Source organism: Pinus tabuliformis, chromosome 7 (genome assembly GCF_031772625.1).
Source record: "Pinus tabuliformis cultivar Carrire ecotype Pingquan chromosome 7, CPIR1, whole genome shotgun sequence".
In the NCBI taxonomy this organism is placed as follows: Eukaryota; Viridiplantae; Streptophyta; class Pinopsida; order Pinales; family Pinaceae; genus Pinus; species Pinus tabuliformis.
The window spans coordinates 599196224-599210961 of NC_142293.1; the positions used below are offsets into that span (position 1 = coordinate 599196224).

General features: G+C 31.3%; 3 protein-coding genes across 3 annotated transcripts; 2 read left to right on the top strand and 1 right to left on the bottom strand.

Annotated features, from left to right (window-relative positions):
• Positions 1 to 584: 584 nt before the first annotated feature.
• LOC149248846 (pentatricopeptide repeat-containing protein At2g33680-like) lies at positions 585 to 1175 on the top strand. Its single transcript, XM_089451235.1, has one exon. It carries the CDS (start codon positions 585 to 587, stop codon positions 1173 to 1175), a length of 591 nt encoding a protein of 196 aa, XP_089307361.1.
• Positions 1176 to 8450: 7275 nt separating this feature from the next.
• Positions 8451 to 9808, bottom strand: LOC149248847 (ent-kaurene oxidase-like). The gene is made up of 4 exons (XM_089451236.1): positions 9725 to 9808; positions 9390 to 9530; positions 9077 to 9273; positions 8451 to 8604 (listed from the first exon to the last, which is right to left on the bottom strand). The coding sequence occupies exons 1-4, from the start codon at positions 9806 to 9808 to the stop codon at positions 8451 to 8453; spliced, it is 576 nt and encodes a 191-aa protein (XP_089307362.1).
• A 2335-nt stretch (positions 9809 to 12143) lies between these two features.
• LOC149248848 (uncharacterized) lies at positions 12144 to 14416 on the top strand. The gene is made up of 2 exons (XM_089451238.1): positions 12144 to 13973; positions 14108 to 14416. The coding sequence occupies exons 1-2, from the start codon at positions 12144 to 12146 to the stop codon at positions 14414 to 14416; spliced, it is 2139 nt and encodes a 712-aa protein (XP_089307364.1).
• The last annotated feature ends 322 nt before the right edge of the window (positions 14417 to 14738 follow it).

Here is a 14738-nt window from a genome sequence, read left to right on the forward strand (position 1 = left end):
AAATCTCCTGAGCAAACGAACAGAAATAGGACTTTCACCACTGACAACACCAGGAATCACTGCAATAATTGCAGCGTTGATTTATGGGCACAGTGAGAAATAAAGCTGGAAATTACACCTGAAATTATATCCTACAATTTTGAAGAAAGCATCTACGAGAATGTTGAGGGACAAAACTGGGAAGTTTTCAGAAGAGAATATAGCTTATATGAGTGCAGACCGCCAACTAAAGAGGACACATTATTTAATCCATTGTCACATATTTAAAGGCATATGTCACCTTTTGAGGTGTTTTGGGATAAGGACACAATGTTGAGGTTTTCTCTACAGATTTAGAGGCTAGCTCTTTCCTTATGGAGATGACAAGTGGCATTGTGGGCCTATTTTATTCACTCAAAGGGAAAAAAGGAGGATACCAGGGTCTTTTGTAAAGAAATATTATTTTATTAATCAGGTTTTAATTTGAATGTTATAAATAGAAAAGAGGATTCACTTGCTAAAGTCACGGTTGGAGTTGTGGCAGTTCCTCTACAAGCTTAGTTGAAAAACATTTGGGAGAATGCAATTAAGGGGCACACGCCCACATGAGAATCACAGGGGCTCATCAGAATCCCTACTTGGCTGCCAAGCTTGTTTATCTTTATTCTGCCTATGGAAGCATTGTCGATGCGCGGGCGGCATTCGATGAAGCCTCTGAGCGGACTATGTTTATGTGGAATGCTTTGCTCAGAGCTTATGTTAAGAATGGGTTCTGTGAAACCAAGGCTATGGAGATTTATAATCAGATGAAGTTATCTGGCACGGAGCTCGATAATTTTACATTCTCAATCATGTTGAAGGCATGCGGAAGCTTAATGGACCTGCAACAGGGGATGGAGATTCATGGGCAGGTTATCAAGACCGGTTATGAGCTTGATGTCTTTGTGGGAGGTGTGCTTGTGGATATGTATTGCAGGTGCCGTTCTGTGGAGGATGCAACCCAAGTGTTTGAGGAAATGCGCCATCGAGATGTGGTCACATGGACAGCTATGATTGCTGGACTTGTGCATAATGGGTTTCATGGCGAAGCATTGGAATGTTTCCGGCAGATACATGTGGAGGAACACAAGAATGTTTCACTAAGAAGCAGTGCTTCGATTTGGACCCCGGGGATATCTCTATACTCCTGCGCCTGATGTGCACAGGGTGTAGTATTTCACGGATACTGAGTTTTTCATCAGATGGGATGGGCATTGGGATATATTTCTGGACGAGGATTTTCCCACAGCAGTCGATCACATTAAGGCGAATGCAGAGGAATTCAAATAGGTGTTTTTGTGTGTGCGTACAAGCTCATATGCATGTGCAAGCAATAAGTTAATTTCGTTGTATTACGCTGTTTAAAGTTTCTGTAGTTTATTGTCTAGGGATGGATTCTGTATGCTATTTCCTGAAATTGTGTTCAGGGCTTTTATATATATAATAATTAAACTATGTATTCAAAGTTTTCCTAATACTCTTTGTGATGTAAATAAATTTCAATGAACATCAAACTATTCTCATAATTTGCATGGATTCTTGCAACATATCATCAGCAGGTTTTTTTTCCCTTCAATTTTGTGATTCGTTCCTTCTAGTCGAGGAAGGTTCCGGACCTTCATGTCTTACCTGAGCTCAAAAAGATAGAACAATATCAAAGGTCAATGAGCAAGTAATTCAAATGACAAGTATAAGAGCGATACAGTGCACTATTGCAAGTAAGATGGAATGTTCACAAATCAATGGGAGAGCCTAGACACATTATAGGCAAGCCACTGTCGTCAACACTTTCATTCTCGTTGAGACATCTAGCATGGTTTCCTACTCGACCTCTGGGTATAGTCCTGCTTGACATATGTGCACAGATTTTACGTCACCTTATAATATTTATTATTTTAAACCAAAATACAATTCTTTCAATTTAACATTTCTATCGGCCTCTCTTTGCACCTTTTGGGGCAATTGCTAGTACATAAGTGTGATAAGAAAGGAGAGAGTTATGAAACATGATATAATATTCTCTTTGAGTTATTATTATAATAAATTGACCATAAAGAATGTAATATAAGTTATTATCATACAAATATTAAACAATATGGAAATTAAATACCATTTTTTAAAAATGTTATAAAAAGTTTGATTGATATGACAATTTGAAAATCTTATTTAAGGTTTCAAAAAGAAAAATAAATGAACTTAATTGCCACCTCTGCTAGCTCCCATACTATATATGCTTCCCGTACTATATATGCTTTGATGGGAAATACTACACAGACTCTCTTGAGGAGGTTGAAGATTCTTAGCAACACAGACAAGAAGGGAATGAACCTAATTTCCATCTTTGCAAGCTCCTACACTATGTATGCTTTGATAGGAAGTTCTCCCTTGGTTAAATGGGTGAAAAAAGAAATACTACACACATTCTCTTGAGGAGGTTGAAGATTCTTAGCAACAAGAACAAATGTGAGAAGTCCAATCCTATTTGCAAAAACAACAAAACAATTCATAGATGCAACCCAACAAATGAAAGTTCATTAATGCATCATCAATGATTGCACATTTGAAAATGAAGAAATGGAATGGACATAGCTCATTGCATGCTCTTTGGAACAATTCTACAAACTGAGAATCCACTTTATTTTTATTTTTGAAAAATATCACCCTGTATCTATTTATATTTTAAAAATATCATACCTTATATATGTATATGTATATGTATATGTATATGTATGTATATGTATATATATATATATATATATATATATATATATAATTCAAAAAAACTAGCAAACTATCACCTTCATTATTATTCATAGTACTTTGCTTTGTTTTCATTAAAACTTTGTTTAGTGATGAACCAAAATAAAGTACATAGTTTGATACTAAGAGAACCATATACTTCAGTTTGTTTATAGTTTGATACTAAGAGAACTATATACTTCGGTTTGTTTTCCTCAATCTTCTACATATACCATGCTTTCCTAAAATATTATTTTGATATTTTTTAATAATTTGAATAAATTATGCATAATACTCTTATTCAAATATACCATGTGTTCCTTAAAATGTTTCTTTTATCATACTCTTATTCAAATATATCATACTTTCTTATTCAAATATACCATTTTTTAAATATTTCACATATACCATATTTTCCTTAAAAGTTTTTTGATATTTGAATTTTTCTTTAAAAGTTTTTTTTTTCAATAAATTATGTATCATGTTCTTCACATATACCATGCTTTCCTTAAAATATGTTTTCCCTTAAAATATTAAAAAATATTTTGAAATAAATCAAGTATCATACTCATACTCTACTTATTCATATATACCATGCTTTTTTATCCTTAAAAGAATTTTTTAATATTTTTAATACTCTTATTCACATATACCATGCTTTCCTTAAAATAATTTTTGATATTCTTAATCTTTTTTTAATACTCTTATTTACATATACCATGCTTTCTTTAAAATAGTTTTTGATATTTTGAATAAATTAAGTATCATACTCTTATCTACTTATAGTTTGTTTTTATCATTCTTTCACAAATGTCTTTTTAAACTACTTATAGTTACTTATATTTCTCATCAATCTTCTAGCTTATAGTTTGCTTTCATCATTCTTTGACAAGTGTCCTTTTAAATTATTTATAGTTACTTATATTTCTCATCAATCTTCCACAAATTTTAGAATAAGCCTCTTAATTTTTATGATATGTTTCTCATCAATATTTCACAAAATCTAAATTCTAAATTAGTCCTCTCAATTTTTATGATATGTTTCTCATCAATCTTCCACAAAATCTAGAATAAGCCTCTTAATTTTTATGATATGTTTCTCATCAATATTCCACAAAATCTAAATTCTAAATTAGTTCTCTTAATTTTTATGATATGTTTCTCATCAATCTTCCTCAAAATCTAAATTCTAAATTAGTCCTCTTAATTTTTATGATATGTTTCTCATCAATCTTCCACAAAATCTAAATTCTAGAATAGTCCCCTCTTAATCTCTTAAATCTAAATTCTAGAATAGTCCTCTCTTAATCTCTTAATTTTTATGATATGTTTCTCATCAATCTTTCACCAAATCTAAATTCTAAATTAGTCATCTTATTTTTTATGATATGTTTCTCATCAATCTTCTACAAAATCTAAATTCTAGAATAGTCCTCTTTTTAATCTCTTAAATCTAAATTCTAGAATAGTTTTCTCTTAATCTTAATTTATTAATTTATTTTTATGATAGATTTCTCATCAATCTTTCACAAATCTTATATTATGTGATTCTTATGATCTATCTTATCTTATGTGATTCTTAATGCTATATTTCTCATCAATCTTTCACAAATCTTATCTTATGTGATTCTAATAATATGTTTCTCATCAATCTTTCACAAAACTTATCTTATGATGTAATTTTTATGATATGTTTCTCATCAATCTTCCACAAATCAATCTTCCACAAATCTTATGATCTGAGAAAAAGTTTTCACCTTTTATAACAAATTTAATTAATTCATATATACGAACTATTAAAATAAAAATAAATAAAGTTTTAATTCACACATACGAATTATTAAAATAAAAATAAATAGGGTTTTAGTGTTTCAATGTAATAAATTTTTACCAACTTTAAATATCCTCTCCCACTTATCCTCTCTTCACTTGGTTTTGCCGTTAAGAGGAGGCATTTCCATTAAGGTGAAGACCCTTGTGAGAAAACAAGTGTACATAGATATTGAACCATTCATTAGCATGTTCATTTATCATCCATATTCATTTATCATTTTGATGGAAAAGATTTTTTATAACAAATTTAATTTATACACATATTCATAATTTATCCTATATCCATATTCATTTTGATGAAAAGGATTTTTTATAACAAATTTAATTCATACATCCTCTCATATTCATACACATATTCATAATTTATCCTTTATCCATATTCATTTATCATTTTTATTTTTCATCATTTTCATAATTTATCCTCTATCCATATTCATTTATCATTTTTATTTATCATCATATTCATAATTTATCCTTTATCCATATTCATTTATCATTTTTATTTATCATGTGTATTCATAATTTATCCTCTATATTCATAGACATTCATAATTTATCCTTTATGCATATTCATGTATCATTTTTATTTTATCCTCTATGCATATTCATTTATCATTTTTATTTGTATTCATTTATCATTTTATCATTTTTATTTATGCATATTCATTTATCATTTTTATTTATATTCATTTATCATTTTATCATTTTTATATGATGTGTATTCATAATTTATCCATGCATATTCATTTATCATCATTTTGATGGAAAAGAAGAACTTAATTAACAATTTATCATTTTGATGGAAAGGAAGAACTTAATTAACAATTTATTTGGATCTATGCAGAGCAGTCAAGAACTTAGTCGATTTTGATAGAGAGGACTTTCTATAACAAATGTAATTCATACATCCTCTCATATTTATACACATTCATAATTTATCTCTCATAATCATACACATTCATAATTTATCCTCTATGAATATTCATAGATCCACTCATATTCATAATTTATCTCTCATATTCATACACATATTCATAATTTATCATTTATGAATATTATTTATCATTTTTATTTAAAACTTTTTATAACAAATGTAATTCATACATTCTCATATTCATAATTTACCCATATTCATAATTTATCATTTATCATTTTTATTTAGAACTTTTCATAACAAATGTAATTCATACATTCTCATATTCATAATTTACCCTCTATGAATATTGATTTATCATTTTTATCCTCTATGCATATTCATTTATCACGAACTTAATTTTCATCTGGATCTAGGCAGTCAAGGAATAACTTAATGATAAATTTATCAATTTTATCCTCATATTCATTTATCACGAACTTAATTAACATTTTATCTGGATCTATGCAGTCAAGGAAGAACTTAATTCATTTATCATTTTCAAAAGAAGAGCTTAATTAACATTTTATCTCCAGTCAAGGAATTAGTCAAGAAATAACTTAATTAGCATTGTATCTGGATCTATGCAAAGCAAGGAAGAAAAAGTTCATGAACTTTATGCAAAGCAGTCAAAGAAGAACTTAATTAGAAGAAATGCAAAGCAGTCAAAGAAGAACTTAATTAGAAGAAAAAACTTAATTAGCATTTTATCTGGATCTATGCAAAGCAGTCATCTGGATCTATGCAAAGCAGTCAGTGTAATAACAAATGACATTTTGAAAAAAAAACTCAGCAGGGATATATCCCTTATTTATAGAAAGGACAAATTCAGGCATATTATTTGATAAAAATAAAAAACAAATTTATTCTAGAACTGCCTCAAAATTATGAAGCAGCTTTTTCAAAATTTATGAAGCAGCTTTTTCAAAATTATGAAGCAGCTTTAGAGGTTCCCGATTGTGAATGCCTTCCAGAATAAAAATTTATAATTTAAAAAAAAAAATATATAATATATATATATATATATATATATATATAAAATAATTGCTTCAATCCTAGTTCCATTTCCATTGACAAATGGATAGAAACGGAAATAATGATATAAATGCAATTCCAGCATTCAATTAATTGATATTGTAGTGTAGATATGTCATCCTGAACTCCATGGATGAATCAAAATCAATAGAAACGGAAATTGCTTCAATCCTAGTTCCATTGGATCCATTGACAAATGAACAGATACAGATATCCTGAACTCCATGAACAAATGGATAGAAACGGAAATAAAGATATAAATGCAAAACGGAAATAATGATATAAATGCAATTCCAGCGTTCAATTAATTGATATTGTAGTGTAGATATGTCATCCTGAACTCCATGGATGAATGGAAATCAATAGAAACGGAAATAATGATATAAATGCAATTCCAGCGATCAATTAATTGATATTGTATTGTTGTAGATATGTCAGGATACAAAATTGCAATTAGGAAAGCTCATTAAAATGAGATTTTTTTAATTAAAAAACATTCTATATCACACCAATGAGATACAAAGATTGGTACAGAAACTAACCCACTTTGCGACTTGTGGTAAATCCTGGTTAGTTATATCACATTCTTAGTTTTCGTTCTTTTTAAGAAAAACATTCATCCACATACCCAACCACAAGAATTCGGATAGAAGTTCTGGGCTATGTGAGGATTAGAAAAGGCCAGATATTTGTCAGAAGCGATGGAAACTCTCACTACCACTGCACCATTTAAATTTCCTAAATTTCTAAATTTCCTTGGCAGTTGACAGATGTAGCCAAATCTCAAATCTCTGTGTAGTACCATATCATCGTCCAAAAAGAGTATTTGTCCATCCAAAAAAGGATCAATTTAAATTTCCTCAATTTCCTTGGAAGTTGACAGACCAAAGTGTAGCCAAATCTCAAATCTCTGTGTAGTACCATATCATCATCCAAAAAGAGTATCTTGTCCATCCAAAAAAGGATCTTGTCGTAAACTTGAGGTAAATACAAGTGAAAAAACAGAGAATTATTTTGAGTTCCGATACCTCAAATTTCCTTGGAAGTTGACAGACCAAAGTGTAGCCAAATCTGTGTAGTACCATATCATCATCCAAAAAGAGTATCTTGTCCATCCAAAAAAGGATCTTGTCCAGCTTAGGGTAAACTTGAGGTAAGTACGAGTGAAAAAATAATTTAACAGAGAATTATTTTGAGTTCCGATACCTCAAATTGGAATCCAATTTGGATGATCTATTTTAAAATAATAATATTCCAATAATATTACTTCACGGCTTCACGGCTACAGAATGGAAGCCTGCTGCCAAATTAGTTGTAGTTGGATCATCTACCTTAAAATAATATTTCCTTCACGGCCTTTACGGCTACAGATGGGAAGCCTGCTGCCAAATTAGTTGGATGATCTACCTTAAAATAATATTCTCTCACGGTTACAGATTGGAAGCATGGATGATCTACCTTAAAATAATAATCCTTCACTGCTACAGATTGGAAGCCTGCTGCCAAATTACTTGGATTGGAAGCCTGCTGCCAAATTACTTGGATGATCTACTTTAAAATAATATTCATTCATTGCTTTTTTCCAGAGAGAAAAAACCAGATAGATTATATTAAGAGAATATAATGAAACACATATACATAGTCAGATATTCATATATTCATGCCTGGATGAACCTCAGCGTTCCTTAAAAGAAATAAGAAAGAGAGAAATGCAAATAATGGATGATGCATCCCAAACCGGCTGAAACAGATAATATGACATATAATCCTTATGAAAGATGCAGGAACGACAAAATGTTCATATGCAAAACAGCCCAGCGAAAGCCATGACTGTAGAAAGAGAATGAAATCAAAAATGTCATCATCAAAACCTGTAGGAAAAAATCCCTACGAAACAAGAGTGATTGAACATTCAGTAATTCGCATCAGTATGGACTATGTTACCAGAAACGTTACGATTGGCAGCGTTTCTGCGAAAAACAGCTCCAGAAACCATACGCGAGGGGAAACCACGTTTTATACGGGCGTTCTCGTTTTTATGGACAGGAAACTGGTTTTTGGCGAAACTGATCGTTTCCCCCAACGTTTTATGCAAAAACGTTTATCCGTTTTCCCTGCAACGTTTTGGTTCCGTCTCCGTTTTTTCGTTAAATCCCATTTAAAAAACAAAAGTTGCCGAGTTGATCCATTGCAAAAATAGTGGTTTCCAACTTGAGTTCTGTGAGTCAGCGGCTGTGTGAGCACGATTTACGCTGAGAGGAGCGTAGTGACTGCCCGTAACGCGAGGTGTGAGCACAATTTAAGCTGAGAGGAGCGTAGGTTCGTCATTCAACAGACACCGGTCAAGAGCAGTTTAATCAGAGAGGAGGAGCGCATCGAACAGAGTCCATAGCGTTTTGGATTTGTGAGAATTCCCAATTCACTGGTATGTTTCAATGAAGCTAGGCTAGCAATTGATCTTTAACTGTAAACGGTGTTCTTATTTTAGCTGTGGTTTCGAATTTTTGTTGAATTTAAAAAATATCTTCACAAAATAACCTGTAATAGGTAAACCGTAACCGTGAGTCTTCCACGTGCTGGTAAGGAACCCACCTCAAATAAGGAAAAAAATCCCTCCAGTCCACTTCAATGGCACCTTTCATGGGATCAGCTACCAATATCTCGTAGATTTCCCATTTAGACAAATTACTGCCTATCTCTTCAACGTATATGGATTCGATGTCCCGGCCTATGACCTGGTTCTTGGAATCAGAAGCAATTATTAATTGTTCATTATGTAGATTTCCGAACAAGCAGATTGACAGAGAAGAAAATGAATCACAAATGTTAGCGGGACTCTTATACTACTCACCGCTTTCAGAGCAAATGTAAACAGTTCATTGATGAAAATTTGCCTGAGGTTCACACCTTCCGCAGATACTGACTGGGAATGTATGTTATCCATTATGCTCTGCAACATGCTTTCTCGAAGGGAATGGATGCTCTTCTGTTTCTGTCATCAACAAACAGATCTAATATTACCCGTAACCCAACTGAACCTGAACAATGCCCTGCAAAGCTGTAGAAGCCATTGGATTTGATTATTATTGAGATTCAACTATGATCTATTAAATGTGTCATTCTTTCGCCCCTTGGTCGTCTCTGATCATATAGATTTAAAACCAATTTATATTAAACACCGATTACCTGAGCTGCAGCTCCCAGAAGGTTTGTAAGTATCAGTTTCTTGACCATGCGGTGGTACTCTCCATAATCGCTCATGGCGACCATAGTCTTGAAATAACCACCACCCTTTCTTTATTAAGTATATTAGTTTTACCATGGTTTGAGAAATTTACATTATTTTAATAATTTAGTAGTTTTAAGTATATTAGTTTTAGTTTTACGCTACATTACTTTAATAATTTCTCTGATTTAGGAATTTTTTTTCCAAATCACTTTTTAACTATTAAGTAAAAGTTCTCCATGAATGCAACTGTATTTGATTGCAATGCATAAATATATTTGTTAAATGGAATTAAAAATAGAAAAAGAGTTAATTGATTTTATTCTTTAATGTAAAAGATATTAAGCCATTAGATTTACATACAATATTTATTTTCTAACGGTCAAACAATATAACTTTAAATAATACTTTAGGTAATCATGAAGATCAGATTCACTTTGCTTATATTTAGTTGATGATATGCAGGGTTGAAATAACCACCCTTTTTTTATTAAGTATATTAGTTTTACCATGGTTTGAGAAATTTACATTATTTTAATAATTTATTAGTTTTAAGTCTATTAGTTTTAGTTTTACGCTACATTACTTTAATAATTTCTCTGATTTAGGAATTTTTTTTCCAAATCACTTTTTAACTATTAAGTAAAAGTTCTCCATGAATGCAACTGTATTTGATTGCAATGCATAAATATATTTGTTAAAAAGAATTAAAAGTAGAAAAAGAGTTAATTGATTTTATCCTTTAATGTAAAAGATATTAAGCCATTAGATTGTGTAAAGACATGATATTAAGTCACTAGATTGTGTAAAGATATAAAAAACAAGTAGTGAAAATTATAAGTTATACATGACAAAATTTCCAACATGAACGTTCACCATGTAAAAGGTTATATTTAATTAGAATTTAAAAAGGTAATATTTAATTAGAATTTAAAAAGGTAATATTTAATTAGTATAAATGAAAATAATACAGGGACTCAAACTATGTTCCAATTAAATAAATTAAACTTCTCCTCATTATTTTTCCCCCTACCATAAGAATTTTTTGATCATGATACTAATTTGCTTTTTGATACTCTTCGGAGCTACAAGCCCAGAGCACATATAACTCGACAAAGCAGATAAGACAGACTTAATTAATATTATTTTTCCTACTAAGTTCAACCAAAAGGAACCCCAACTTCCTATTTTCTTTTTCAATTTTTGTATTATCGCCTTCCAAACTTCCTTGAAATGAATACCTAAATAAATTTTCACTCCCAAATATTTGAAATATTTCCATCCAATTTGAACCGGAAAATCAAAAGTTGATGCAGTCTCCTGTGGTATTTCCTCAAAACAATTCCAGCCGTATAGTCCCAAGAAAATAATATAAATGAATGTAATGTTTTGCATAGCCTTAGGTGCTCTCTAGTTATATTCTTGATGTTTGACCAGGTCATTTGTGACAATATAATTTCTTTCCTTTTATAACTTAATAAATAGTAATCTCGTAAATAGTGTAAACACATGTTCAACATGTAAGGGCCACTTTCTTTTAGTTCCATCAATTTAAGATAAATTTATCTGATTTTCTTTGTACCATATTCTGTCAAGCAATGTTATACTTTTTTATTGTTATTACACTCAAATGCTTCTAGTACAAGAATTTATCACTTATTTCTAGTACAAGCACTTAAGTGATGTAAAAATTTAAGTGTTCACAATTGTTTTAGTTTATTTTTTTTTAAGTACTTACATATTTATCATTTACAATTTCTTTAGTTTTAGTTGTTTGCATAGTTATAGATTTCTTAGTTTTCACAAAATTAGTTTAGTTTAACTCATTTGGATAGTATCAAATGCACATAAATTTAGCCTTCACAATTGTTAATTACTTAACTAATGTTTATGTTTCAAATTTGTGTTAAAATTTTGTAGGGACTACTTTTTCCACCCATAAAGGTCAAATGGCAATAATAGAAAAAACATTGAAGTGAACAATAATTGAATAATAGGCACTAAATATTTTTTTTGTACCACTAATAGAATTTTATGTTTTTCTTTAATATTGAAGTTAAAATAATTAATAGAATTACACTTACTACATATCACATTGTAAAATTTAAGTATAGTAATGAAATTCAATAGTTTTGAATTTAATTTTACATCAAATGAAATTATGATTGCTCTATCAGTATATTCTCTCATGCAATACATTAAACTATGCAAGTGAATAAATTTATTTCTTCAAACTCTTTGTTAATTGTATTTTCTAATTAAGTATTAGTTTTATTTTTCTTTTTATTTTTTAATTAGTTTTCAAATATAAATCGTGCAGATTAGAATTGGTTGTGGAAGAGAATTATCTATTCTTTATTCCACTCATTTGTCATTACAATGGAAGAAAGTTCATCAGCTTCACAAAGTAGACCACCCCTTTCCCAACAGACTTCTTCCGCGGGAGTATCAAAAAAAGTCGAAAGCAAAGAATATCAAGAAGCAAAAAAGGCATTTGAAGCAAGGTTGTGGGCGGCTGTGAAATGCACTAAATCTTATAGTGGAGGAGCAAGTGGATCAAGTGGTTCAAAGTCTTGGTTTTGCCCTTATTGTAAAACACAAAAAACAGGGAGTGTAGCAAGAGTTCGATGGCATTTACTTGGAATGGGAAAGAAAGAACAAACAATTATATGTACGAATGTACCTAAAACAGAGAAAGCATCTCTACATAAACAATTTAATGAACTTGAAAAATTGAGACATATTGTTGAAGGTTCAATTCAAACCAACAACAATCCTAGTGGATTAGTAGTTGGTGGTCAACACTCTTATTCTCAACATCAAGTTCCAGTTTCCCATCTTGAAAATTTATGGGATGTGAAAGGGAGGGGAAATCTCGATGCATCCATTGGGCGATTTTTTTTCGCAAACGACATAGCTTTCAATGTTTGTAGATCTCCTTATTGGAAGGAAATGGTGAGGGATTTAGTTAACACTGCCCCTAAAGGTTACATGCCTCCTAGTTATGAAAAGATGAGGACGACAGTGTTATCTGAAGAGAGGGCTCGGGTTGAAGCTCGACTTCATGACATTAAAGATAGTTGGAAAGAATTTGGGGTCTCCATTGTCTCAGATGGTTGGACAGATGTCAACCATCGTCCCCTTATCAATATTTTGGTATCTTGTCCGAAAGGAGTTATGTTCTTAAAATCCCATGATACCACAGGAAAAACAAAAGATGGTTCATACCTAATGGGTCTCTTCAAAGAGGCAATAGAGGAGGTTGGAAGAGAAAATGTGGTCCAAATTATTACAGATAGTGCCTCAAATAATGTCCTTGCTGGGGGATTGATTGAGGATGAATATCCAACAATTTTTTGGACTCCTTGTTCTGTGCACTGCATGAATTTGCTCCTAAAAGATATTAATAACATTGCATGGGTTGGGAAAACTATAAATGAAGCAAAGACGCTACAAAATTTTATTATTAATCATGCAGCATCCATAGCAATTTATAGGAAATATGCAAATCTTCAACTTCTTCGATGCGCTGAGACTAGATTTGCATCTGCATTCATCATGCTTCAACGTCTTATTAAAATGCATCAATCTTTGAGAGAGATGGTGGTATCAATGGATTGGCAGAGATGGAAGGGTTCTCATATTGGAGATGGCCCAAAAGTTGAGGACATTATTATTGGCATTTCTTCAGAGGATTTTTGGAGGAGAGTGGAAGATGTTGTCACCTTGATCACACCTATTGTTTCCACCCTTCGCATATTTGATAGTGATCAACCATGCTTAGGGGATGTTTTTGAGAGTATGGATCAAATGAGAGAGAAACTTCATGATATAATGGAAGATGAAAATTCTAGGATTGACAAAGACACTAGAAATGAAGTGTGGGAACTTAGTTTGACAAGGTGGAAAATGCTTCATAGCCCTCTTCATTCAATTTCATTTTTACTCAATCCTAAATGGTTTCACAAGAAACCGTCTACAGATGTGGAAGTGATGCAAAATTGGAACACTTTTATAAGTAGGTGTTACGATCGTCAGGATCGCACTACTTTACGACTTGAGTTGGGAAAGTACTTGAGATCAGAAGACCACTTTGCAAATGAAGATTGTGCATACAATAGAGAACAACTTGGACCCATAGACTTTTGGATGCAATATGGTACAGGGACTCCCTTGCTTCATAGTTTGGCTATCTGTTTGCTTTCACAGGTATGATCAATACTGAATACCTTTAATGTATTGATTTATTGTTTAAGAAATTAAGTCTAATCTTCATTTTTTATTATTTTCCTTTTAAGATTTCAAATGTCTATTGCTAACATAATGTTAATTTTGTTTTACAGGTTACTAGTTCATCTGCATGTGAAAGAAATTGGAGTGAATATGCCTTTATACATTCATCAAAAAGGAATCGCCTAGGTACAAAAAAGGCACAAGATTTGGTGTTTGTACACTCAAATCTACGCTTGTTGTCTCGACAACAATTAGAGTATAAAACTGGACCCACTAGAATGTGGGATTATGGTGGTTCACAAGATGATGGAGATGATGAGCTTCCACTTGAGGTGACACAAGACAATGCTGAAGACATGCTTGATAGTACCAAGAAGTCTAGTGACCATAATAATGATTTTGGAATTGGGTCAAGTTGAACAACCATTCTAGAAAATGAACTTGACAATCTAGATTATTAAGTTTATTTGTCTTTTGCATATGAATTGCTAGAAGTGGCTTTAGAGATACATTTAATTATTTATATTTCAAATATTTTATTCTCATAAATGTTTGCTATTTTTTTGGAATTAATGATTGGCTAAAGTTTTGGATTTGGCAAATTATGACATCTTTCTTAAAAGTAAATCACTCTTTTTAAATGTTTCTTTCGAACTTCACATGTCGAAACATTAGATTTTTATGATTAAAATTAAATCACTCTTTATAGATGTTTCTTTAAAACTTCACATGTGGAAAACA